Source organism: Salmo salar, chromosome ssa03 (genome assembly GCF_905237065.1).
Source record: "Salmo salar chromosome ssa03, Ssal_v3.1, whole genome shotgun sequence".
In the NCBI taxonomy this organism is placed as follows: Eukaryota; Metazoa; Chordata; class Actinopteri; order Salmoniformes; family Salmonidae; genus Salmo; species Salmo salar.
In genome coordinates, this window is record NC_059444.1 from 7,096,528 (window position 1) to 7,124,061 (window position 27,534).

The 27,534-nt window shown below is 41.2% G+C and overlaps 2 protein-coding genes across 3 annotated transcripts; one reads left to right on the top strand and one right to left on the bottom strand.

Annotated features, from left to right (window-relative positions):
• Positions 1-351: 351 nt before the first annotated feature.
• On the top strand, positions 352-3,003 carry mplkip (M-phase specific PLK1 interacting protein). The gene is given in 2 exon segments (NM_001140198.1): positions 352-853; positions 1,303-3,003. Coding segments are annotated over 2 exon segments (564 nt in total). The 5' UTR covers positions 352-478; the 3' UTR covers positions 1,492-3,003.
• A 3,196-nt stretch (positions 3,004-6,199) lies between these two features.
• LOC106597431 (ras-related protein Ral-A) lies at positions 6,200-26,744 on the bottom strand. Of its 2 annotated transcripts, none has more exons than XM_014188631.2 (5): positions 26,461-26,744; positions 11,762-12,023; positions 11,092-11,300; positions 10,793-10,967; positions 6,200-6,673 (listed from the first exon to the last, which is right to left on the bottom strand). In XM_014188631.2, exons 2-5 carry the CDS (start codon positions 11,873-11,875, stop codon positions 6,551-6,553), a joined length of 621 nt encoding a protein of 206 aa, XP_014044106.1. In that variant the 5' UTR covers positions 11,876-12,023; positions 26,461-26,744; the 3' UTR covers positions 6,200-6,550. The 2 variants fall into 2 exon arrangements, with proteins under 2 accessions (XP_014044106.1, XP_014044104.1); XM_014188629.2 differs by lacking the exon at positions 26,461-26,744 and adding an exon at positions 26,014-26,452.
• Between the last annotated feature and the right edge of the window lie 790 nt (positions 26,745-27,534).

Genomic DNA, 27,534 nt, shown 5'->3' on the forward strand with positions numbered 1-27,534 from the left:
TTTTGTATGTGTTTTTGCCATTTATATATGTGTTATTCAATGCATTTCTATGGCGTTTGGTATTAAAGGCCAAATTCAATATTTAATTATAGTTTTTATATATATATTTTTATATACCTAAAGGGCTCCTAAAATTCCCAATCAAATAGCTAAATGCTCCAGGGTATGACTGCCAATGTCTTTAACGAAATAATTGCTTGATGACCTTTACTCGCTTTGGTTGCTTGCTGTTGATTCCTTTCCACCTGAAGGTGGCAGTACACAACTAAATGTTAATATTGTTTTAAACGCCAACGACGGAGAATACGATACGTTTTCCCTTTTCCTGTTTATAGTATTTCCTGTTCCGGTTTTCTAAACGCGTAAACAGAGGTTTGAAAACATACATTTGGCATTTCCTTCCAAAAGAGCAAAGGTAGTTTATTTTTCCTCTCCCCCCACCACCGTCTTAGCAATAGCTTAGGTTTAGATTTTGGAAATGCACAGACCGGATTTCAGACAACCGAGTCCGGGCGGAACGCGAGGTGGTGGTTTCAGAAGCCCGACAGGATTTGATAACAGCGCGGTGGGAATGCATCCATCACCACCGTGGGGATTTCGTGGTGGTCCACCACCGTCTTTTGGACCACCTAGATTTGGGCAGTTTGATAGTATCTCTCCAAATACTCCTCCGAGAGACTTTGGTGGTAACGGTAATAGAGGTTATCACGGTGGAAGTGGGGGTAAAGGAAGATTTAACAACGGCTCATCTCCAGCGTTTACACCGCGTAGACAGAATCCGAGTCCTCGTGGTGCTTCTTACAGAAATTCTCCATATCATTCACCAAGTCCTGGACAACATATGGGTTATCAGGTAACTATTGAATGGTTTTTGTGTTGTTGTTGTTGCTTACACTTTGTTATAAATGGTCATTTTATTTTAGCGACTCGGGTCTGTGTACTCGTAGATCTGGTTTTGTTTCACCTACTGTTTCCCCACTCGGACGCCTCCGAATTGACGCAGGCACGGTGTAATTAACGTTACACATTTGATATAACAAATATATTTATCTGTCCAACGATAAACATAAATTATTAGTGAGTAGAACAGGACGAAACGCCATTTTTACCATCAGTATGATTTGAATAGGTAGTATGTTTTGGCGTTTGTCTCTTTTACATTTTTTTTTATTTTAGTTTCGATACCACGGCGCTCCTGTTTCTCACGTTTCTGTATTTGACCCTCCCCGACGCCCCATCATTTAGTTTATGTTAATTCGTTTAGTTTCGATGTCTTATAACGTGATGGTTTTTTTCCTGAAGGGTTCTCCTCGGCATTCAACTCCGTTTGGTGGCAGAGGCCAGGGGGCACAAGGTGGTGTGGAGAAGTTTTACAACGCTTCTATGCTGCAGGACCCATGGGCTAGCCTACAGCCAGTGCCTGTCACAAGCACAACCAGTTCCCAACAGCAAACCACACATACAGGCAGGCCAGGGAGGTATTTCAACTAGGACTTTCCCCCTTCAAAAACCCATGCAGATGAGGCCTCAACCCTTTCCGTTTTCCATATTTGCCCTGTTCTTTATTTTGTTTCGGACTATTACCAAAAACCATTGAAGTATGGTAAAGTTGCCTATAACACAGACTATAATACAGCAGTCTTTGAAGATGTCAGAGGATTCACCAGCAATTGTTAGTGGACACACTGTCCACTATCTGAAGCTCTTTTCCAGCACACCTTGACCACACCGTTACTTTTTAAACCTGATCGTGAGACTCTCAATTTCAGGGCAAATGGCAGCATACTAAAACCAAAACACAGGGAATCAATTATACTCAAATTCTTTAGTGAATTTTTATTTTATCCATTTTGCAGGCTAGTTTAATACCATACATGGTCTGTCTGTGTACCTTTTTAATCATATGTTAATGTTTCCCGTTTTTAACAGTGTCAGTATAAAGTGTCGATTTAGTAAGGGGACCCTTTTTATTTACTTTTACCCCTCAGAAGTACAGCTGTGAATCTCTAGGTCCGTATCCACAAAGCATATCCCAGTAGGAATGCTGATCTACAATCAGCTTTGCCTTTTTTTTTTTTTTTTATCATAGTGAATAAGATTGTGGACAGATCCTAGATCAGCACTCCTGCTGTTTTGTGGATACGGGCCCTGATCTCCACAGGTTAGCATTGCGTTGGAAGAACTGATTGATTAGTTGGGTCTAGCCTGTTATGATGGACTATATAAACTTCAGATTTGTTCTAGGCCTATTTCTAATGATATTACATGTTAAATGTATTTTACTGGTATTTCAAGATGGGCAATATAAACCAGTGACTTGTCACTGCCTCAGGTTTCTACATGTGTAAATATGTATTCTAAAGGATGTTGTTTTCTAATTGTCAAGAAAATATGATTTGGAAGTTTGATGTAAGTGTTTGTAGTAAATTCAAAAATGGTAAAAAGGTTGTGATTTAAGACAATTGCCCGTAGCATACCACCCTTCCCCTGTGTAGGGTGCAGTCTTTTGGATGGGATGTTAAATGGTTATCATGACTCTCTGGTCATGAGGTGTTAACTTTGGTATCCTGGTTAAATTCCCAACCTAGCCCCATTCCATCAAGGCCACCTAATCATCCCCCTCATTTCTAATTGGCATATCATTCTTCACCTGGTGAGTGTTGGAGGTGGGTGAGGTGATTTTGTCCCCCCCCCCTCGTACTATGTGAAGTGCTTTGAGTACCTCAGTTGGTAGAAAAGTGTTAAATAAACCTACCCCATTATTAATTCATGATGGCCAAAGAGTTAGGCCTACTCGGTTATGTAAACGCATGAGTGGCTTCCTTATATAATCTGTTTAACTTTAAGTCTCAATATATGATTTTACAAATTGACATGGTGCTTGTCCCTTATGCAACAGTACTACATACTTTTGTCTGTGTATATATACACACACCCATCACTCATGTGAAAATGTAGTTTACTCTGGTTTGAAATTTGTATTAAACATTGCTTTAACTTTTATAGCTGTTCATCTTGTAAGGTTGTCCAAGAAAAAGCCCGAAACATTGACATTAAGTTATTTAATTTCCCCTTTCCTTAATTTTCCAGTCAATTTACACTATTCCACATGTTATGAGTTGAAAGGACCTCTGCTACCAGCGGGCAGCAGACTTAATGATAGCGTCATTGCTCCTAGATATCCAGCCTCACACAAACAGAACAATGGCATGGGATACCAGGGGCGTGTTCATTAGGACACACAGTGGAAACTGTTTTTCAACGAGAAACAAGTCTTTCTTATTTGAGAAGTTCATAGTTCCTCCCAGTTTCATTCCATTTGGTGCCTAATGAACGAGACCCATGTTACAATAATTGTCTTGGTAAAAAGAAAAGTACTAGGCCAGAACTTCCGTTACATCTGAGGAGATGGTTTAAAATATTATTTGTCGTGTGCGACTCTTAACTTCATTAAAATAAAATAAAAAGTAATTTGTGGCAGTTCTCAAATTTTCAAACAAGACGGAGCCTTAAGCATAGTGGGCCATTGGTGCAATAGTTTCCCATTCAGTTTGTATCCTCCTTTCAGAACACTTCATTTTAAGTTGATTGGTACATTCCATCCAAGGGCTGGAGTAACACCGCAGCACAGTTAACATGGAAGATTCTCAACTAGGGATGTTCACGCCATCATTTTCTGAAATGCATTTCCCCTGTTAACAGTCTTCAATATCAAAAGTAGCCTATATTGAAATTAAAAGGGACTAGGTAAACTACCTAAGTGTGTGTATATATTGTAAATGAGCACATGGAATAATCAGTCGGGGTTATTGGTCTGTATAGCCTTGCCTCAACTCTCAACGGCACGATAGACATTTGTCTAGCAGCAAGGTTTTCGGTTGTGAGAATATCCCAATGCCTTAAAGGCATAGCAGAACTCGGCTAGGCGACGTGAACGTATGTGCCTTGCATACTCCCTTAATTAAGACCTTTGCTTGAAGAAGAAAAACCGGCAGTAGTACTTTGTCCCTCTTAAGACGCCGTAGCCAGTATACTCTTACTCAATAGTCCAAATAATCTAAGATAACTCAAGATATGTGTTTCATTTAGATGCTTTTTTTTGCCAAAGTCTCAGTAACGCAATTTGACATTTTAATGTTTGGTGCAGTATCTCTCAAGCAAAACGAAAGTTAACAAAAACGAGTCATCTCTCGAATGACAAACACTTTAATTGAATAATCCCTACTATTGACCAATCACCGACAAAGGTGCGTAGACTCCGGCTATCGAACTTCAGCTTGCCTCGGGGGGGGGAGTTGTGCAAACGGCAGAAACCCGGCAGAAGGTTATTTATCAGACTATACAGAGGACCTCTGTAACATAAGGTATGTGGAATATTGTTAAAGGGATACAGATGTGCCTCGGGATAGAAACCTAAATGACATTTTCCAATTGCATGTTCTACACATGGATTGATGTGTTATGCAATGCTCTGATAAAGGTGTGTGATGATTCATCTAAATGAAATTGGACATATCTTTAAGGGGCCAGGGTTGACCTTTAAATCCATAATCCACTGGGTAGAAACTGCAATTAATGGAATGATTCCCATTTTATTTTAGATGGAGGGCCTGCACATTCCTCCTACATTTTATAGCAGGATCTAAAGAAGTGGAATATGGACTCAGCAGTTACAGAATGTACTGGTTTCTTAAATGGTAACGTAGTAAAGTAGCCATTCATAACCATTTTCCAGTACACCGATTTGTGCTACAGGCCTAATTGTATCACCCTGTTAATTTATTAGGGAGTCATTGGAAATTCCTACTTTCTATTTTCTGTCTTGATTCCGAGGCCAGGCTGAAAGACAAAATAAGATACTACCACTTTTCTAAAAACAACCTCTGGTTTAGATTAACCTTTTTTTTTTTTTTTTTTAAACAAGCTTTACTCCTTTGTATATTAATGTCACCAAAAGATTATCCTCTTAAATTAAGGCATATCGGTCCGGTTTCCCAGACACCGATTAAGCCTAGTGCTGGACAATAAAGCATGCTCGGTAAAACTTGAAAAAGCTTTTTAGTGACTAAGGCTTCACGTGTCCAGGTAAGCAGCCAGTCGTGTAATCTTTAGTATAAGCCCCTCAGCCACTGGCCTGTTTAGTATAAGCCACTGGCCTGTTGGGATAAGCCCCTCAGCCACTGGCCTGTTTAGGATAAGCCCCTCAGCCACTGGCCTGTTTAGGATAAGCCCCTCAGCCACTGGCCTGTTGGGATAAGCCCCTCAACCACTGGCCTGTTTAGGATAAGCCCCTCAGCCCCTGGCCTGTTTAGGATAAGCCACTCAGCCACTGGCCTGTTTAGGATAAGCCCCTCAGCCACTGGCCTGTTGGGATAAGCCACTCAGCCACTGGCCTGTTTAGGATAAGCCACTCAGCCACTGGCCTGTTTTGGATAAGCCCCTCAACCACTGGCCTGTTTAGGATAAGCCACTCAGCCACTGGCCTGTTTTGGATAAGCCCCTCAGCCACTGGCCTGTTTAGGATAAGCCCCTCAACCACTGGCACTGTGTGATTGACTACGGAGTTGCCGAGGTATTTCTTCTGAACAAGTACCCATGGTTCGTTAGAGAACTCAATTGGCCTGTATAGCACGATGCAAAGTGTCACATTTCACAGCTGACTAACCAGATGGCAGAGAGACATTCCAGTGCAAGAGAGTTAAGTTTGACTATAGGATCCCATTCAATATCTTTCAATTAAACACCGTTAGTTTCAAGTCTGTGTGAAGTCGAGCTTCCTGGAGTGACATTGAATGTAGCGGCATTTCAAATTAGCCGTGAGATATAATAAATGTGACATTTTTTTAGCAGACGCTGTTATCCAAAGTGACTTGGTCATGCGTGTGTATGGGTGGTCCCGGGAATCGAATCCACTACACAGGCATAATAAGCGCCACGCTCTACCGAGCTACAAAAGGAACTATAGTGATTTACTATCACGCTGATACTACACTGCGTGAGCGTTTCTGATAGCATCTTTTTGTTTGATTGTTTTGACTACTACACCAGTGGCATACCACAGATGTCAGAGCCAGCCACTCGTTTTAAGTTTTCCTAAATTGACCATCTCTCAGAACGATAATTAAGAGGGGTCGTTACTGTTCTTGGGATAAAATATTGAAATTGAAAGTAAATGTAAAGTCTGTCTTTTGTGGCCTCAAATTCCTTTTTTGGTTTGTTGTCTTACCATTTTAGTGTTTACTATAATTGGACAACAAACTCACCTTAAAAATAATTAAATAAAAAAAAAAAAGACAGGATTTTCTCTCCCTTGGCCATGGCTTCTGAGAGGGAAACCTGGGTAATGTTCATTACAGAACGCAACAGATATTTTAACTTCTTGCAACAGAAAGCTAAAATGAGCAATTGTTATTAGACAAGTCCAGGTAGTCCCTCCCTGTTTCAGTCCATTTTCTTCCATTTGGTACCAAATGAACACGACCCAGAGGAATGGGCAAGGTGGAGAGGGCTCGGGAAGGAAGGAAGCCGATGGACGGAACGCCTCATCCCATTATAAAATACAGCATCGCTCTCTGATTCTCTTGGCCAGGCTCTTCCTCTTCTTCTTTCCGTTCTTCTCTTTGCCATCCTCCATTTTTCTGGCTCTGATCTCACGCATCAGGTCAAAAAATACCTGCAAGGAAGAGAATTTTCTTGGTCATTGATTTTTTTTTTCTCCTAGTGGTCGTCAAATACTGAGCATAGCTTCATGAACAGATACAAAAACAGGCCTAGTTATGATACTGTAAAATCCTGTGTGTCTGTGCAGAAGTTTATAGACAGCATTAACATTTCTTTGGCAGTTTGCCTCCCTTCTATACTCATTTGTATGACCTCACCCACCACATATCACAAACAATTGTTATGGCCAAAAGAACAATGGTTTCCTACCCTGTAAGCAGTCTAAGGACAAGGTTTGACAGCAATCCATACACTCTTCCCCCCCCCCCCCGTACTGTTAACGTTACAAAAACGAAACCAAAGCGTGGATTGCTGTCAGTTTTGTAATTTAGGTGAACTATCCTTTAAATGAAATCATTGACCTATACAGGTCTGTCTCACGGTCGTTGGATGCATTGCTAAGATCATGAGTTGTCCAACCACACCCCACTATTAGCTGAGTGATCCAACAATGAATCCACAAATACAGGTGATAACGGCCACTTGACTATCCGCATGTACATTTAGGTGGAGAGGGGCAGGTAAGTGTTCTATTGAGGATCTTGTGTTTGTCAGTAAGCCTGCAATTCAATAGAAGTTAAATGTTTTGTTGTTGTTGTCATGTGCACAAGTACAGTGAAATGCCTCTTGCTAGCTATTTCCCAACAATGCAGTAATCTATCAGGAGTACTTTAAAGTAAAACAAGAACACTAAAGTAATTACACTATATACAGGGTCAGTTTAATACCATACTATATACAGGGTCAGTTAATACCATACTATATACAGGGTCAGTTAATACCATACTATATACAGGGTCAGTTTAATACCATACTATATGCAGGGTCAGTTTAATACCATACTATATGCAGGGTCAGTTTAATACCATACTATATGCAGGGTGTCCGTTTAATACCATACTATATGCAGGGTCAGTTTAATACCATACTATATGCAGGGTCAGTTTAATACCATACTATATACAGGGTCAGTTTAATACCATACTATATACAGGGTGTCAGTTAATACCATACTATATACAGGGTCAGTTAATACCATACTATATGCAGGGTCAGTTAATACCATACTATATGCAGGGTCAGTTTAATACCATACTATATGCAGGGTCAGTTTAATACCATACTATATACAGGGTCAGTTTAATACCATACTATATACAGGGTCAGTTAATACCATACTATATACAGGGTCAGTTTAATACCATACTATATACAGGGTGTCCGTTAATACCATACTATATGCAGGGTCAGTTTAATACCATACTATATGCAGGGTCAGTTTAATACCATACTATATACAGGGTGTCAGTTAATACCATACTATATACAGGGTCAGTTTAATACCATACTATATACAGGGTGTCCGTTAATACCATACTATATACAGGGTGTCCGTTAATACCATACTATATACAGGGTCAGTTAATACCATACTATATACAGGGTCAGTTTAATACCATACTATATGCAGGGTCAGTTTAATACCATACTATATGCAGGGTCAGTTTAATACCATACTATATGCAGGGTGTCCGTTAATACCATACTATATGCAGGGTCAGTTTAATACCATACTATATGCAGGGTCAGTTTAATACCATACTATATACAGGGTCAGTTTAATACCATACTATATACAGGGTGTCAGTTAATACCATACTATATACAGGGTCAGTTAATACCATACTATATGCAGGGTCAGTTAATACCATACTATATGCAGGGTCAGTTTAATACCATACTATATGCAGGGTCAGTTTAATACCATACTATATGCAGGGTCAGTTTAATACCATACTATATACAGGGTCAGTTAATACCATACTATATACAGGGTCAGTTTAATACCATACTATATACAGGGTGTCCGTTAATACCATACTATATGCAGGGTCAGTTTAATACCATACTATATGCAGGGTCAGTTTAATACCATACTATATACAGGGTGTCAGTTAATACCATACTATATACAGGGTGTCAGTTAATACCATACTATATACAGGGTGTCAGTTAATACCATACTATATACAGGGTCAGTTTAATACCATACTATATACAGGGTGTCCGTTAATACCATACTATATGCAGGGTCAGTTAATACCATACTATATACAGGGTCAGTTTAATACCATACTATATACAGGGTCAGTTAATACCATACTATATACAGGGTCAGTTAATACCGTACTATATACAGGGTCAGTTAATACCATACTATATACAGGGTCAGTTAATACCATACTATATACAGGGTCAGTTAATACCATACTATATACAGGGTCAGTTAATACCATACTATATACAGGGTCAGTTAATACCATACTATATACAGGGTGTCAGTTAATACCATACTATATACAGGGTGTCAGTTAATACCATACTATATACAGGGTGTCAGTTAATACCATACTATATACAGGGTGTCAGTTAATACCATACTATATACAGGGTTCAGTTAATACCATACTATATACAGGGTTCAGTTAATACCATACTATATACAGGGTTCAGTTAATACCATACTATATACAGGGTCAGTTAATACCATACTATATACAGGGTCAGTTAATACCATACTATATACAGGGTCAGTTTAATACCATACTATATACAGGGTCAGTTAATACCATACTATATACAGGGTCAGTTTAATACCATACTATATACAGGGTCAGTTTAATACCATACTATATACAGGGTCAGTTTAATACCATACTATATACAGGGTCAGTTAATACCATACTATATACAGGGTCAGTTTAATACCATACTATATACAGGGTCAGTTCCAGTACCATATTAACAATGTGCAGGGTTACTGGAGTGATGGAGGTAGATATGTATATGATAAACAGAGTAGCAGCAGCGTGTACCTGTGTGTGTGTGTGTGTTGAGTCAGTATGAACGTGTAGAGGTCTGGGAGTGCATAATCAGTCAATTAAATAGAAGGGTCAATGCAGATAGTCAGTGTAGCCATTTTGTTAGCTATTTAACAGCCTTATGGCTTAGGGATAGAAGCTGTTCAGAAGCCTGTTGCTGTCAGACTTGATGCTCCAGTACCGCTTGCTGTGTGGATACAGAGAGAAGTCTTTTGCTTGGGTGGCTGGAGTCAAATGTTCCAGACTTTCTTTTTACACCGCCTGATATAGAGGTCCTGGATGGCAGGGAGCTCAGCCCCAGTGATGAACTGGGCTGTCCACACCACCCCCTGCAGTGCTATGTGATTGAGGGTGGTGCTATTGCCATACCGGGTGGTGATGCAGCCAGTCAATATGCTCTCAAATGGTGCAGGTGTAGAACTTTGAGGATTTGAGGACCGATGCCAAATCTTTTCAACCTGTGTGTGAGGTAGCCCTGTCCTTTTTAGCTTAGCGCCAACCATGTTTATGCAGCATTCGCACTCACTGGCGCCCACGCACAAACACACGTCTTCTGTATAGCCTTGAATTTGCCAGTAAGCCCTAGAACTGCATATAAACAATACCAACCCATGTAGATCATCGCCACAACATTGTCTTTGTTTACAGACAACTTCACTACACACACTTTATTTTGGCGATCCGTTGTTTTGTTGTTTTTGCAAAAGACATTGGACAAAGACAGCCCAGTACGTTTTACACACTTCCTCTTAAAACATCTACATGTGAGGGAAGTCTACCTGGAAGCTTCTGGTTTTACAGTACCTAAAACACACCAAAAAAATTATAATATATATATATATTCAATAACTGGATAATGCAAATTCAATTGAATCGATGTAAAACAACTATTACAATCACATTCCTTCCTGTTTTCAAGAAAGACTGCACCACCATGTGAATAAACACACATTAGGCCAAGTCCTGGAATGAAAGGGATTTTTAGTCCTGGACTCGGCTTAGTGTCTGGGAAACCAAATCAAATTTGATTGGTCACATACACATGGTTAGCAGATGTTAATGCCAGTGTAGCGAAATGCTTGTGCTTCTAGTTCCAACCATGCAGTAATATCTAACAAGTAATCTAACAATTTCACAACCACCCCTGTATGTAAAATAAATGTAAAAAAATTAAATAAAAGCCCCATCACCTTGTCAACATTTGCACGGGTCTTGGCGGAGGTCTCCACGTAGCTGACGCCCCACTGCTCGGCCCGGGCCTTGGCCTCCTCGCCGCTCACCTGCCTCCGCTCCTCCAGGTCTGACTTATTACCCACCAGGAGGAAGGGAACATTCTCATCCTCCTTCACTCGCAGGATTTGTTCTCTGGAGAGGAAAGAGGGAGGTCATATCATCCTATAGATCTCTGGAGAGCGGATGGAATTAATTCCTGAATTGACCGACCCCAAACCTGGTCTCTCCTTTTCACTTCAAAGCCCGCTCTTATTACCTGAAGTCAGCGGTGGCGGCGAACGACTCGGCCTCTGTGATGGAAAAGACGCAGAGGAAGCCCTCACCGCTGCGGAAGTAGTTGTCTCGGATAGCGGCGTAGTCCTCCTGGCCCGCTGTGTCCAAGATGTCGATCTGCACCTCCTCTCCGTCCAATACCACCTTCTTCCTGTAGCTGTCCGCCTTGGTGGGCTCGTAGTCCTCCACAAACTGATGGAGAGAAGTAGGAGAAAGAGATGGACATATTGAGGAAGAGTTTCTTTATAAGGCCAGGTTACATTATAAACAAAATGTTTTGAAGATTAAACCACAACGTAATTTTGGCCTAAGCAGACCATCACCTGACGGAATTGAGGAAGAGAAAAGTCCTTTTGAGTGTGGAAAATTGAGCCTTAGTGGGGAGTTTCCACAATTGATATCAGTGACCAGGAGTGTCCATTTTCAAGACATGTTGGCCCTGTTTTGAATATTCTTAAAAAGCATTCTTCTTTCCTTGAAGTAATCACTGATCTGATTGGCTAGGTGTATGCAAGCTTTCCACTGCATTGATTTCACTGGTTATGTCGTGTCAGAACAGTGAATTACTTCAAGGAAGGAAGAAAACAACATGAAGAGTGTTGTTGTAACAGGTCATCAACAATGACAGGGCTTCACACACGTCAGTGGCTCACCTCGTCATACATGAACTGTAGGGTGAGGGCTGACTTGCCCACTCCTCCACTCCCCACCATGATCACCTTGTGGAGGGCCAGAGAGTTCTGCCCCTTGGGCTTGTTGGTTGTCATGACCGCTCACACACAGACTCACTCACAGGGAGGGAAAGAAGAGAGGGAGAGGGAGAGGAGAGATGGAACCGAAGCAAAGGTTGGTTTGAAAGTCAGGGAATCAGGAGAGGGTGGTAATGTCTCAGCTTTAAGGGTGATCCAACAGTCCCTGTGAAGAAGAAAATGAAATAAATAAATACATGTCACTGTTTATAGTAGCAGTGTAGTGATCTAATCTCATGCTTTAAAACTTTCCATCGTACAAAAAAAAAAATCCCCAGACATACAATAAGAAGGCCAATGTTGGCATAGATAATTTAGATTACCTGAACTTTGAAATAAAAGTTCAATTCACCCAGTGTTTCATTCATGTCCATCTAGCATTTTAAGATGCTACTCTAACAATGACGTAGCATTTAGTCAGTGTTCTAACACCTTTTCACATGACCAGACGTGCATCCTAAATCAGAAGTTGATGGTTTGGCTCAGTTCAAGGTAGGAAAAGGAAAAGCATTGTCTTGTGAAGTCTAGGCCTACTTGTAACAAAATGTTTTAAAAAAGGGACGATAAGCCCTATTTCATTTGAGGATCTGTCATAAAAGATGTAAAAAGAAGCTAGTCGTTATTTAAAACAAAAAAACAAGCAGCTGCAAGGTCCTCAGCCTCCAAAACCTGTCAACGTGCTCGAGGCCAAACCAGTTCTCCTAGCCATTGATAGGCTAAAAGGGTTGGTATTGTTTATATGCAGTTGTTGGGTTTGTTTTAAGCAAACACTGTTTAAGTGCTACATCAGGACACAATCACTCTTTTCTAAAGCCAGAGAGTGAGCGGGAGAGAACACAACAACACCCCCTTTTGTCTCAGCAGCTGGCCATTCCTCATTGAATTTCACATCAGTCAGAAGTGTAGTTTTAGGGGGGGGGTGTTTAACAAGAAAAATCCTTAGCTATTTCAGTGTTTACTGTCCTTTTTTGAACATATACAGTCCCTTAGGCCAGTGATTCTCAACTGGTTTTGCCTTGGGACCCAAACTGAACCAGGTTGTCTGTTGCGATCCAATATTCGCGTCGCAATATATTTTTGCCAAAATGCAATCTGGAAAAATATTTGGAATTCTATATTGATATTAAAATGTTCCAATTATATGACAAGGGAACAGTCCCCACCTTTTTTTCATTGTCAATAATTACATTTTGCCCATATTCTTGAATGTTATGACCACAAAATAAAACTAACCTTCTAAATAACTCTGCTAATAATTATTTAAAAAACTGTGATTGAAGAAAAATAGGTAAATTATTTCAAAATATATGTTTGGTATTTCTACATATTTTAGTCTTAGGTTCAGACGAGTTTTCTTTTATAACGTCAATACTAGCTACAGTGGTTAGCAAGCTTGAAGGAAGTCTTTATTTATTTTAGCTTTTATTTAACTAGGCAAGTCAGTTAATTAAGAACAAATTCTTATTTACAAAAACTGCCTACCCTGGCCAAACCCTAACCCGGATGACGCTGAGCCAATTGTGCGCCGCCCTATGGGACTCCCAATCATGGCCGGTTGTGATACAGCCTGGAATCAAACCAGGGTCTGTAGTGACGCCTCTAGCACTGAGATGCAGTGCCTTAGACCGCTGTGCCACTTGGGAGCCCCAATAATTATCAGTGGGGAGGCCGTCATATTTAGTGTTGTGTGCGTTGCTAAAAAAAAAAGGGAAAAAAGTATTTGATCCCCTGCTGATTTTGTACGTTTGCCCACTGACAAAGAAATGATCAGTCTATAATTTTAATGGTAGGTTTATTTGAACAGTGAGAGACAGAATAACAACAAAATCCAGAAAAACGCATGTCAAAAGTGTTATAAAATGATTTGCATTTCAATGAGGGAAATAAGTATTTGACCCCCTCTCGATCAGAAAGATTTCTGGCTCCCAGGTGTCTTTTATACAGGTAACGAGCTGAGATTAGGAGCACACTCTTAAAGGGAGTGCTCCTAATCTCAGCTTGTTACTTGTATAAAAGACACCTGTCCACAGAAGCAATCAATCAATCAGATTACAAATTCTCCACCATGGCCAAGACCAAAGAGCTCTCCAAGGATGTCAGGGACAAGATTGTAGATCTACACAAGGCTGGAATGGGCTACAAGACCATCGCCAAGCAGCTTGGTGAGAAGGTGACAACAGTTGGTGCGATTATTCGCAAATGGAAGAAACACAAAAGAACTGTCAGTCTCCCTCGGCCTGGGGCTCCATGCAAGATCTCACCTCGTGGAGTTGCAATGATCATGAGAACGTTGAGGAATCAGCCCAGAACTACACAGGAGGACCTTGTCAATGATCTCAAGGCAGCTGGGACCATAGTCACCAAGAAAACAATTGGTAACACACTACGCCGTGGAGGACTGAAATCCTGTAGTGCCTTAAGGTCACCCTGCTCAAGAAAGCACATATACATGCCGTCTGAAGTTTGCCAATGAACATCTGAATGATTCAGAGGACAACTGGGTGAAAGTGTTGTGGTCAGATGAGACCAAAATGGAGCTCTTTGGCATCAACGCAACTCGCCGTGTTTGGAGGAGGAGGAATGCTGCCAAGAAGAAGCACATTAAGGTCCTGGAGTGGCCTAGCCAGTCTCCAGACCTTAATCCCATAGAAAATCTGTGGAGGGAGCTGAAGGTTTGAGTTGCCAAACGTCAGCCTCGAAACCTTAATGACTTGGAGAAGATCTGCAAAGAGGAGTGGGACAAAATCCCTCCTGAGATGCGTGCAAACCTGGTGGCCAACTACAAGAAACGTCTGACCTCTGTTATTGCCAACAAGGGTTTTGCCACCAAGTACTAAGTCATATTTTGCAGAGGGGTCAAATACTTATTTCCCTCATTAAAATGCAAATTAATTCATAACATTTTTGACAAGCGTTTTTCTGGATTTTTGTTGTTGTTATTCTGTCTCTCACTGTTCAAATAAACCTACCATTAAAATTATAGACTGATCATTTCTTTGTCAGTGGGCAAACGTACAAAATCAGCAGGGGATCAAATACTTTTTTCCCCCCTCACTGTAGCTATGATCCCATAGCCTACATTGCATATGAAGTGTGACTGTCTCATGACATTTAACCATGGATGTACAGAGAAAATGCCCTCTGTTTCTTGTCACCCCTGTTGACTCCCACGTGGGGAGTTTGTGCTCTCTGATTGGCTCAGTCAAGTTGTTGGCCACTGACGATCATTGTGATTCTACAAGTAGAAAACGGTAGATTCATCGCTACCGGGTCGGCACGTAGCAGGTACCGTTTTTGTTCTTGCAAGAGAAGGAAACTGCCTCCCAACTGTGACAAGTACCTATCGGCAATGAGATTCTCGGTGTGTTTTGATGTTTGAGGGTTAGCGGCACCTTCTAATAATACAGTACAAGCGATTTTAGGCAAGGCTAATATAGTACAGCCTAGTATGGTATAGCAGTATCAGGTCACTGTCGACGGCAGCAGACCATGACAGGGGTGGCCCAGCCTAGGTCCTCACAGACAAGAGGGGACTGGCATAACAGATGCCATGACATCACCCATGTGGGTGATGGGTGCGAGTTCGTAGGCATCGCTGGTCGTTCACAGTTAGGACAAAAAGGCCTATATTAGAATCTAAAGTACAAGATAAGTATGACAATGGGCTGATTGATAACCTGGCAGTGGAAATGTCAGCCATCACATTATCTAGCCCTAGGCTATGTTTCGGGTGATGGGGCCAATGGCCAATAGATCAACATAAGTCCTTTTAATAAATCCTAGTCAATACAATATCTACTAAAAAGACTTAAGCATATTGATATGGGTTGATCAAAAACCTAACATGGGTAAGGGCTTAGTCACCTCAACCGAGGCCTTAAATGTCTTTTTAAGATGCACTATGCAGAAATCGTTAAGCCATTTCCTGGTTGCTCAAATTCTAATATTTAGCCTAATTTCAGTTTGTGACAAAACAAGCAAGTACAGTGCCTTTGGAAAGTATTCAGACCCCTTGACATTTTCCACATTTGTTACGTTACAGCCTTATTCTAAAATGGATTAAATAAATAAAACATCCTCAGTAACCTACACACAATACCCCATAATGACAAAGCGAAAACAGGTTTTTAGAAATGTTTGCTAATGTATTAAAAATAAAAAAACACCTTATTTGCATAAGTATTCAGACCCTTTGCTATGAGAGTCAAAATTGAGCTCCAGTGCATCCTGTTTCTACAACTTGGAGTGCACCTGTGGTAAATTCAATTGATTGGACATGATTTTGAAAGACACACCTGTCTATATAAGGTCCCACATGTCAGAGCAAAAACCAAGCCATGAGATCGAAGGAATTGTCCGTAGAGCTCCGAGACAGGATTGTGTCAAGGCACAGATCTGGAGAAGGGCACCAAAACATTTATGGAGCATTGAAGGTCCACACACAGTAGCCTCCATCATTCTTAAAAATGGAAGAAGTTTAGAACCACCAAGACTCTTCCTAGAGCTGGCCGCCCGGCCGAAATGAGCAATCGGGGGAGAAGGGCCTTGGTCAGGGAGGTGACCAAAAACCCGATGGTCACTCTGACAGAGCTCAAGAGTTCCTCTGTTGAGATGGGTGAGCTTTCCAGAAGGACAACCATCACTGTAGCACTCCACCAATCAGGCCTTTATGGTAGATTGGCCAGACAAAAGCCACTCTTCAGTAAAAGGCACATGACAGCCCGCTTGGAGTTTAGGTACCTAAAGACTCTCAGACCATGGGAAACAAGATTCTCTGGTCTGATGAAACCAAGATTGAACTCTTTGGCTTGAATGCCAACCGTCACGTCTGAAGGAAACCTGGCACCATCCCTATGGTGAAGTATGGTGGTAGACTAGGACTGATATGACTAGCAGTGGGAATTCATATGTTTTGCAGCATTGAAGGTCCCCAAGAACACAGTGGCCTCCATCATTCTTAAATGGAAGAAGTTTGGAACCACAAGACTCTTCCTAGAGCTCAATGCTGCAAGACTCCACAAGACTCTTCCTGGATTCTCTGGTCTGATGAAACTAAGGTTGAACTTGTTGGCCTGAATGCCAAGTGTCATGTCTGGAGGAAACCTGGCACCATCCCTACGGTGAATCATGGTAGTGGCAGCATCATGCTTTGGGGATGTTTTTCAGTGGCATGGACTGGGAGACTAGTCAGGATCGAGGCAAAGATGAATGGAGCAAAGTATAGAGAGATCCTTGATGAAAACCTTCTCCAGAGCACTCAGGACCTCAGACTGGGGCGAAGGTTCACCTTCCAACAGGACAACGACCCTAAGCACACAGCCAAGACAAGTCTCTAAATGTCCTTGAGTGGCCCAGCCAGAGCCCGGACTTGAACCCAATCTCTGGAGAGACCTGAAAATAGCTGTGCGTCATACCCAAGAAGACTCAAAGCTGTAATCACTGCCAAAGTTGCTTCAACAAAGTACTGAGTAAAAACCAAAATTCTACAAACCTGTTTTTGCTTTGTCATTATGGGGTGTGTAGATTTAATGGGGGAAAAAAACCTATTTAATCCATTTTAGAATAAGGCTGTAACGTAACAATATGGAAAAAGTCAAGGGGTCTGAATACTTTCCGAAGGCAAGTGTAGTGTAGATAATCATTGTACCAGTTAAACTGCTGTGAAATATATTTTTCCACAACCAAAAATATTGTATTTTCAGCTGTTCTGATGCTGGCGTACAAAACCGGATGTAAGACACAAAACCGAAACTTAAAAACGGGAAGCATAGAAATAACGTGAATAGATCAGATCTACCGCTTCTTAGACTTGCTTTCGATGAGTGACAGATCTATATCTCACATTTTATATGTGAATTTGGACAAGTCGGACAAAAAAAGTTACATATTCATGTTCGGTACGAAACGGCAGAAAACGTTCCCGAAACTGTAAAGTATTGGGCTATCTGTACATTTTAAGAAACAGATTGTTTTCTGTTGCAAAACATTTTGCCTAAATGAAATGACCCTGAACATTATTACAAAACAAGGATAAAAGGCCATTGGACCAACTGTAAAACTAGAGAGGTAAACCAATGTCTTGAACTGGACCGAGTGGAACTAAGGTGTCAAATCACTAGCTCTAACATCATCGATGGAATTCCAGCATTTCCCTGAGTTTTTAAAGCTGGCCCTCGAAATATGCAAGGGAGTGCCGCAATTGGCAATGCATGCCACATCGGTCTGCCTTTTTAAAGCTAATCAAATGAAGAGAACAGCCTAGACAGTGATGTCATCTGCTTACCACGTCCGTAATAGACATTGGTCTATACAGCAGTGACGGGAATGGCAAGCAGGAGGACAGGATCTGAGGTACCATAGAATAGCAATAGTTGAATCAGGAGTTGGAATCTAGCAAGTATGTGGAAACGCAAGGGGTACAGAGGGAGGTCCCAAGGACCAGTTTAGGAAGAGGAAGTAGTATTCTTTCCTTGCTATCCGCTGGAAAATCGGAGCTCACTTTATTAGTTTCATACATCAGCCATTAAAGTTGTCCCTACACACTGATCCTGGGTAAGCTCAACCAACTGACAGCCTGTCATTAGCCTATGTAACCTATATGCCAACGACGTTTGTGTGATGTAAATTGGGTGGTGTCTCCACTCCCGAGTGGCGCAGTGGTCTAAAGGCACTGCGTCTCGGTGCTAGAGGAGTAACTACAGACCCTGGTTCAATTCCAGGCTGTATCACAACCGGCCGTGATTGGGAGTCCCATAAGGCGGTGCACAATTGGCCCAGCGTCGTCCGGGTTAGGGTTTGGCCGGGGTAGGCCGTCATTGTAAATCAGAATTTGTTCTTAACTGACTTGCCTGGTTAAAACAAATAAATAAAAGGTTAAATATATAAATAAAAACAATGGCGTGCCCAAATCAGTCTTCCCTTCCTCCTCTTACTAAAACTACATATTGTGTACTAATCGTACTACATACTATTTTTGAACATACTGTTTAGTAAATGTATGCAGTTATAAATAAAACATACTAGGCTCACGTATACTAAATGTGTTATCCAATTGCGTTGATTCATTCGTTACTTTTGCCCCTCCCCTTATTTGATTTATTAGCTCTTGTCAAACACGAGTGGGTCTGAAAATATTTCTCTTCCTCAGTAGCAGCAAATTCGTACTACATGAAAAGCCGAAATAAATGACATCCTGGAATTTTAAAGCATTGCTAGATTTATTTTTATATTTCACATAGTATAAAACAATTCTTATTTTCACGTACACAATTAGTGAATTGAATGCAAATCAGAAGGCAAGTACTGGTACCTATTCGGACGCGGACAATGTTTTTGTGCATTTGTGTGTTTAATAAATTGTAGGCCAATGAGCCCATCTATCCAGTATTTTTTATTTTTCTTTATAAAAAAATAAATAAAGTGCCTTTCTTTAACTAACACCTTCTCTTACTAGCACCTATTTTGCTGATGGCTACTTTTAGGAACATTTGACTTAATATGACTGTGATGTGGTTGTCTCACCTAGCTATCTTTGGTGCATTCATCTTAACTATAAGTCACTCTGGATAACAGGGTCTGCTAGGCTAAATGGCCTAAAAATGTTTATGGCAGCTGTGGCCTCCAAGCTTAACTGTTAGATTACTTGTTAGATATTACTGCACGGTCGGAACTAGAAGCACAAGCATTTCGCTACACTCGCATTAACATCTGCTAAACATGTGTATGTGACCAAAATGTGATTTTGATTTAAAAATGGCAGCTGTGGCCTCCAAGCTTCACTGTAAAACACTTCTAGTACTGAATGACATTCTTATAATTCCTCAAGGTTGCGCAGGTAGTTCTGTGGGCATTGTTAACAGTGTGATGGAAATTCCAGATGCCCCTCTGTTTTGTTATTTCAATGACTGCCGGAAGTAGCTAGCTAGCTGTTGTGTTTTTAGAAAATGGTGTAGTGGCTAAACGGCCTGTTAGAAACACTATCCATCTTTGAATTCCAAATGGCACCCTATTCCCTACATAGTGCCCTCATAGTCTATAAGGCTATGGACAAAAGTAGTGCACTATATAGGGAATAGTGTGCCATAGGGCTCTGGTCAAAAATAGTGCACTATATAGGGAATAGGGCTCTGGTCAAAGGTAGTGCAGTATATAAGGAATAGGGTTCCATTTAAGTTTCCATATTGGGAATAGGACTCTCCCTGGACAATTGTTTCCCACAACACACCCAAAACAATGGCCACACGGCCAACACACCCAAAACAATGGCCACACGGCCAACACACCCAAAACAATGGCCACGGGGCCAACACACCCAAAACAATGGCCACGCGGCCAACACACCCAAAACAATGGCCACGGGGCCAACACACCCAAAACAATGGCCACGGGGCCAACACACCCAAAACAATGGCCACGGGGCCAACACACCCAAAACAATGGCCACGGGGCCAACACACCCAAAACAATGGCCACGGGGCCAACACACCCAAAACAATGGCCACGGGGCCAACACACCCAAAACAATGGCCACGGGGCCAACACACCCAAAACAATGGCCACGGGGCCAACACACCCAAAACAATGGCCACGGGGCCAACACACCCAAAACAATGGCCACGGGGCCAACACACCCAAAACAATGGCCACGGGGCCAACACACCCAAAACAATGGCCACGGGGCCAACACACCCAAAACAATGGCCACGGGGCCAACACACCCAAAACAATGGCCACGCGGGCCAACACACCCAAAACAATGGCCACGGGGCCAACACACCCAAAACAATGGCCACGGGGCCAACACACCCAAAACAATGGCCACGGGCCAACACACCCAAAACAATGGCCAACAAGTTTCGAAGTGTTTGGCCATCCTCGATTTGTTTTCATGTTGACTTGCAAATTATTAATTTATTACCCTTTTACCAGATAAGTTGACTGAGAACACATTCTCATTTACAGCAATGACCTGGGGAATAGTTACAGGGGAGAGATAAATGAGCCAATTGGAAGCTGGCGATGATTAGTTTACCATGACGGTATAAGGGCCATGGATTCTTTAATGATCAGAGTCAGGACACCTGTTTTAATGTCCCATCTGAAAGACGGCACAAGGCAATGTCCAGAGGAAAGAGTGCCTCCTACTGACCCTCCAACACTTCCTGGATGGGAGACCAGATGCCGCTGGGACTGACCAGGACTGACCCTGCTTAGCTTCAGAGGCCAGCCAGCAGTGGGATGCAGAGTGGTATGCTGCTGGCAATCAGCTCAGTGATTTTTAATTTAGAAAATCTGTAAATATAAGCAAGCACGGTAGGCTCATGCTCAAATTCACATTTCACACAGACAAGTGAAACACTACCTTGAAGACTATCAGGCCTTATGACTCCACAAATTAAAATGTTCTGTAAAGTATTCTGAAACCAAATCTTCCTCTACACACAGACATTCTCCGAAACAAACCCCTGTCACCTCAAAACATGTGTCCTGTCTACCATCTAGCAGCCCCAGTAGCAATGTAGGACTGTTCTGGGCTCTTTGGTGACATGCTTTTTTAAGTTTTTTTTTTTTTAATTACAAGATGTGTTACTAATTTGAACTTTTTTTTGAAGTGCACAACGAATAGGACCACAATGAAAAACACTGCAATCGGCATTTGAAACAATAAAGCACCTCCCCGCCACTGTTTCGGTCAAAGGTTGAAGGATGGGGCTGGAGAAATGTAAACACTCAAATTCATAGAGCTATGGAATGCAAGGACTGACAATCCATGATATCAACATACAGCAGGGTTGCCCAATAGGTGGTGCGTGGGCAAAACTTTGCCTTCGGGTGAATCTATTTGCTCGCCCCCAAATTTTCTGAGCAAAAATACAATTTTCGTTGGACACCAGACTAATAAAATCACCAGGTAATGAGGTCAACGTGATTTGCAGTGGCGGTGCAATAGCATTGTCCATGTTTTTATTATTATTAATATCAGCCTTATGTTTTTACGGAGTTTCAATGCTAATTTAGTTTGACAAATATAAGCAGCCCAACAGATGCATTTGAGCATGTATATGCCATATGTGGTGCTACAATTAATGAAGCTTTGGCTTTCTTTACCTGTTCTCGCGTGGGAAAAAACAAAAGTTTGTATTGGTTGTGTTGTCAAAATATATAGCGCATTTGGAAAGTATTCAGACACCTTGATTTTGTTACGTTACTGCCTTATTCCAAATTTGATTAAATAGCCCCCCTCACCCAATCTCCACATAATACCCCATAGTGACAAAGCAAAAACTGGTTTAGAATTTTTGGAAAATTATAAATAAAAAAAAATGGAAATATCACATTTCCGTAAGTATTCAGACGATTTAGTCAGTACTTTGTTGAAGCACCTTTGGTAGCGATTACAGCCTCGTCTTCTTGGGTATGACGCTACAAGCTTGGCACACCTGTATTCAGAGACTTGCCGCGAAGCCACTACTGCGTTGTCTTGGCTGTGTGCTTAGGGTCGTTGTCCTGTTGGAAGGTGAACCTTCGCCCCAGTCTGAGGTCCTGAGTGCTCTGGAGAAGGTTTTCATCAAGGATCTCTTTACTTTGCTCCCTTCATCTTTCCCTCGATCCTAACATGTCTCCCAGTCCCTGCTACTGAAAAACACACGATGCTGCCACCACGCTTCACTGCCAGGTTTCCTCCAGACGTGACGCTTGGCATTCAGGCCAAAGAGTTCAATCTTGGTTTCATCAGACCAGAGAATCTTGTTTCCCATGGTCTGAGTCTTTTAGGTGCCTTTTGGCAAACTCCAAGTGGGCTGTCATGCACCTTTTTTTACTGAGGAATGGCTTCTGTCTGGCCACTCTACCATAAAGGCCTGATTGGTGGAGTGCTGCAGAGATGTTTGTCCTTCTGGAAGGTTCTCCCATCTCCACAGAGGAACTCTGGAGCTTTGTCAGTGATCATCGGGTTCTTGTTCCACCTCCCTGACCAAGGCCCTTCTCCCCCGATTGCTCAATTTGGCTGAGCGGCCAGCTCTAAGAGCCTTGGTGGTTCCAAACTTCTTCCATGTAAGAATGATGGAGGCCACTGTTCTTGGGGACCTTCAATGTTGCAGACATTTTTTTTGGTGCCCTTCCCCAGATTTGTGCCTTGACACAATCCTGTCTCTGAGCTCTATGGACAATTCCTTCGACCTCATGGCTTGGTTTTTGCTCTGACATGCACTGTCAACTGTGGGACCTTTATATAGACAGGTGTGTGCCTTTGCAAATCATGTCCAATGAATTGAATTTACCACAGGTGGACTCATAAAGTTGTAGAAACATCTCAAGGATGATCAATGGAAACAAGATGCACCTGAGCTCAATTTCAAGTCTCGTAGCAAAGGGTCTGAATACTTATGTAAATAAGGTAGTTATATTTTTATATAAATTTGCAAAAATGTCAACCTGTTTTCACTTTGTCATTATGGAGTATTGTGTGTGTGTGTATATATATATATATATATATATATATAAATATAAATAAAAGCAGGGGGGAAAAGTCAAGGGGTCTGAATACTTTCCGAAGGCACTGTACACAGTGGCCAAGTCGTGTGATCGAGGCGTTATGAAAACAAATGCGATGGGGCAATATCGTGAACTCTCGTAGATGTTGATGACTTGAGGATGTTCCAGTGTTTCAAAACAATGGATTTGACGCGACTGGTACATTGCCGTTTCGTCCTGGTTTCTATTAGTGCCATTGAGTAGGCGTTCAGTCTCTCTCTAGCACGGGGATAGGCCTGTTTGATCACACAGACAGCATCATTGCATTTTGGCACACCAGAAATACATTCATTTTGCAATTGTAACAGTTGCAGTGCGTTCTGTGTGGTGCATATGTTGGATGTATCTAACATATGCATCAAACTGTATGTGTAGACAGCTTGACAGAAATGGTAGCAGAAGGTGAATGTTGAACTGCGGAATATTTTGCGGAATGACGCTCTCTGTTTTGATCAAGGCATAACACTTACTGTATCGGGTTGCAGGAAACTGGTGCGCAAATCATTACCTTTGCGCTTAACCTCTGTCTGTATTACAGTTGCCTCAAAGTCTTAGGAATTGACCCCACCGGTATGTTCTGCTTAAGGTGGTTACTGACTGTAAAAGTGTATTCTTACTCTGCAGCTTGCGGGAAGATGGTAGACTCCAACTTGTTTTCTTTATTTTTTGTGGATTGTAAGATCCAAGAAGTCTATTCCGCCCCCCCCCCCCATTTATATCTGCTGTAAATTTGAGATTGGGGTCAGATAAGTTCATAAGAAATTAAATATGAGAGAAGAGCGTCAGTACCGTTCTATACCAGTAGGATGTCGTCTATACAACTTTGCCAAAACGCTCCATTTTGGAAATGTTTTTTTTTTTTTGTGGACATAATAAACGGTCTCCTCTGCGTCCCATAAATAAATTAACATAGTTAGGCGTGAATGCAGCTCTCATCGCTGTTCCCAGAGTCTGTTGGTGGAAACTGCTCGCATATTGGAAGGCATATGATGTGAGGGCTTTTCAGTGAGAGACAGAATAAAAGGTAAAATAGCCTCTGGTCTAGTGTTGAGATAGCGAGAGAGCACTCGTAGGCCTGAGTCATGCAGGATAATAGAGTAGAGACTAAACGTCAAGTGTAACCAAGTTGCTTTCAGTGTCGCATCTATAGTTATTGATGATCTTAAGCACGTCCCCGGTATCTCCTAAAGAAAAAAAGCTGCCACAATTTTAGAGATGAAAAACAAATCTACATACTAAGATAGGGGTTCAATAGGGATTACTTTTACCTGACACTCGGACGGAAAATAGTTTTTTTCCCCATGCTTAATAATTTTTCGGGAAGCATCTCAGTGCCAAGAGGCGTCACTACAGACCCTGGTTCGAATCACATCCGGGTGTGATTGGGAGTCCCATAGGGCGGCGCACAATTGGCCCAGCGTCGTCTGGGTTACGGTTTGGCCAGGGTAGGCAGTCATTGTAAATAAGAATTTGTTCTTAACTGACTTGCCTAGTTAAATACATTTTAAAATCAAGGTTGGAAATGATTGTGTTTTTGTCAAATACTATCCGTTTGGGATTCCTGCAGTCAATTTGCAGTCTACACATTATTTCTAGCCTACATTAAGGCTATATGAATCCTAGCTACTTTTGAAGCTCATCTCGTGAACAGGCTCTTCCCTTTTCCTTTCATTCTGTTCCACCACATATTTGCATTCTACAGAGGCTGCCGGGACAGCGAAGATATCATTACAACAATTATTACATTGGTGATTTGTTTCTCTCCCTTGGGGCACAGGTGCTCCCAAATAAAAACGTCTAGGTAGTGCAGCATACACTGTTCTCATTTTCAGGACAAATGTAAAGTCATTATTTTCCATGCACCTTGCCAGGTGCAAAGATCTTATCCATTAGAAACCTGCCTCTTCAGTCGAATGGGTATGAATGCAAAGGTAAGAGAACAAAAACAAAAAAAAGGTGAATCTGATTCCACATAACTGAGTAGCTTCGATCCCCACTTGCGAGACATTTCGCAAACCACCACAATTAAATCATAGGAAGAGCGCACGACATCTTTGTCCTGAGCTTCACATACAACAAGTGTTAAATCAACAGCCATTTGTAAACAAGTTGGCATCATGTAACTTATGCGCATATATAGGAATGGGTGTGGTTGGTATGTTTACCCGGTGTAAGAGACGGATGTGTCTAGGAGATTTAAATACTGAACCAATAGTCAAACCTGTCAACCGGTTTGTTGGTACATGCATTCAACAATATGGGTTGTAAAATCAATACATTACAATTTGTTACTGACCATAATAAGCTAAAGCCTCAATGTTACACTGTGTCGTAATTTCATCAAATAGATTAGTACATTAGCTATTGACAAATGCATTTGCTTACTAGTTACTAGCTTAGCCACAGGCTAGTTGTTCAGGCCGTTGCTGGTGACCACATCGCCAGCTAATAAAAGCATCCATTCATTGGCTACATTTTAAAATAGCTAGCTATTACTGTAGTTAGCTAGTAATACGCACCAAGTGTTATGCTTGCCATAATTTATAAACATTTTTTTAAACAAACTGCTTTTTTTTTGTATGTAGCTAGCTCACTATGTTAGTTATAGCGAGTCACCTGCTTACCAGAATGAAGGTGTCGTGTACGGTGTAAACAAACTCACTCGCTGCTCGGCTAACGACGTTAGCTAGCAACTGTAACTAACTGGATTATAGTAGTTGGTCGCAAAAAAAGTAGCAGGTCAAACGACGACACTGTAACGCACCAGTAGCTATTGTGGGATATGCTACGTTTGTACCGTAATATATATATATATACCGGCCCTCAAGGCTCTTCCAAGTTAGTTTTTTTTAAAGAAAAGGGGGAAGAAAAAACACAAAAAAAACAAACTATTGTCAGTCCATCATTATTTATCAAGCTAGCTAGCTAGACGTGTGTTCAGCTAGCTAGCAATTTCGCCCGGCCGGTGATGCTGAAGGCGTGTGCGTTGTTCAAGCTGTCCACAATAATGTCGAATAAATAAAAATATCAATAAATAAAAATCACATAGGCCTATAACTTTTTCCGTTCACCTTATTGACTATGATCATGCAGGTATTTCTTCCAAATTGCTTCAAAAAAATATATATATAATAATCCTTTGCTCCTACGCAGACAGGTGTTTTTCGTGAAAAATGACTATAGGCGAGGGGTGTGGCTATGGGTTTGTGAACATCACTAAAATCATTCACCATCAAAGTTCCTCCACAGAATATGAAGACGCTAGTGTTTATACAAATAATTTGTAGGATCTATTGTTGTAAACAACCGGAAAAAAATAGACTAATGATAGTTTCTTGCCTCTCCCAACCAATGATTTATATATACACTATTTGACTGACGGGGCGATGCTTTGAAGCCACCGCGCCTCCATCTTGGCACTCCCCATCACCACTTTAAATCATATTTTGGAAGCAATAAATGCATTTGTCTAAGTTTTTGTTTTTGCCACGTTTATTCTATGACAGACACGTGATGCATACTTTTAAATGATATGTGAGGTAAAAAGTTTTCCTTAAAATATATTTTTTATAAAGCACTGTTACAAAAAAATACTTCAATACATGCTATTTTGTCCCTTTGAAATACTGCATATAGTGCCTTCTATATAGCTTTAAAAAAAATGGAACTCAGAGCCTAAGATTTTCACTGTACCCTGCAATCACACCTGCAACCCTGTGACTATTAAACACTCAATCTGTAAAATGTCTTTTTTTTTTACGGAGGACAGACTGCTTCTTCTGGGGAGTGTCAATATCACCGACCAGTGCCTTCAAAGCCTCTCATTGGCCAATACACATTTTGTATATATTTTTTTATTAACAAATATCAACAAACAAAAGAGGAATAGTCACATGCAAACAAGCATACATACAAACTATTTACAATGCTAGGAATCCTAAACAAACAAATCATATATATTCATTAATAATACAACAAGTTTTAATTGCCTTTTTGTTTTTCATTTTAGTTAAAGTAGTGCCATATTGTTTACATTCATTTATAAAGTGAAAAAAGTTTGGTTTTTTTATTAGACCATTTGCATTTGTGAATATGAAATTTACCTAGTATTATTAATAGTTGAATATACTTAATCTTTATCAAAT

What these genes read in the sequence shown, in the direction of transcription:
- LOC106597431 (XM_014188631.2), bottom strand. Translation starts at nt 11,875, where the DNA reads ATGACAACCAACAAGCCCAAGGGGCAGAACTCTCTGGCCCTCCACAAG. An exon ending in TACAGTTCATGTATGACGAG is followed by an intron (nt 11,301 to 11,761) that starts GTGAGCCACTGA and finishes TCTCTCCATCAG; the next exon opens with TTTGTGGAGGACTACGAGCC. An exon ending in GCCGCCACCGCTGACTTCAG is followed by an intron (nt 10,968 to 11,091) that starts GTAATAAGAGCG and finishes TTTCCTCTCCAG; the next exon opens with AGAACAAATCCTGCGAGTGA.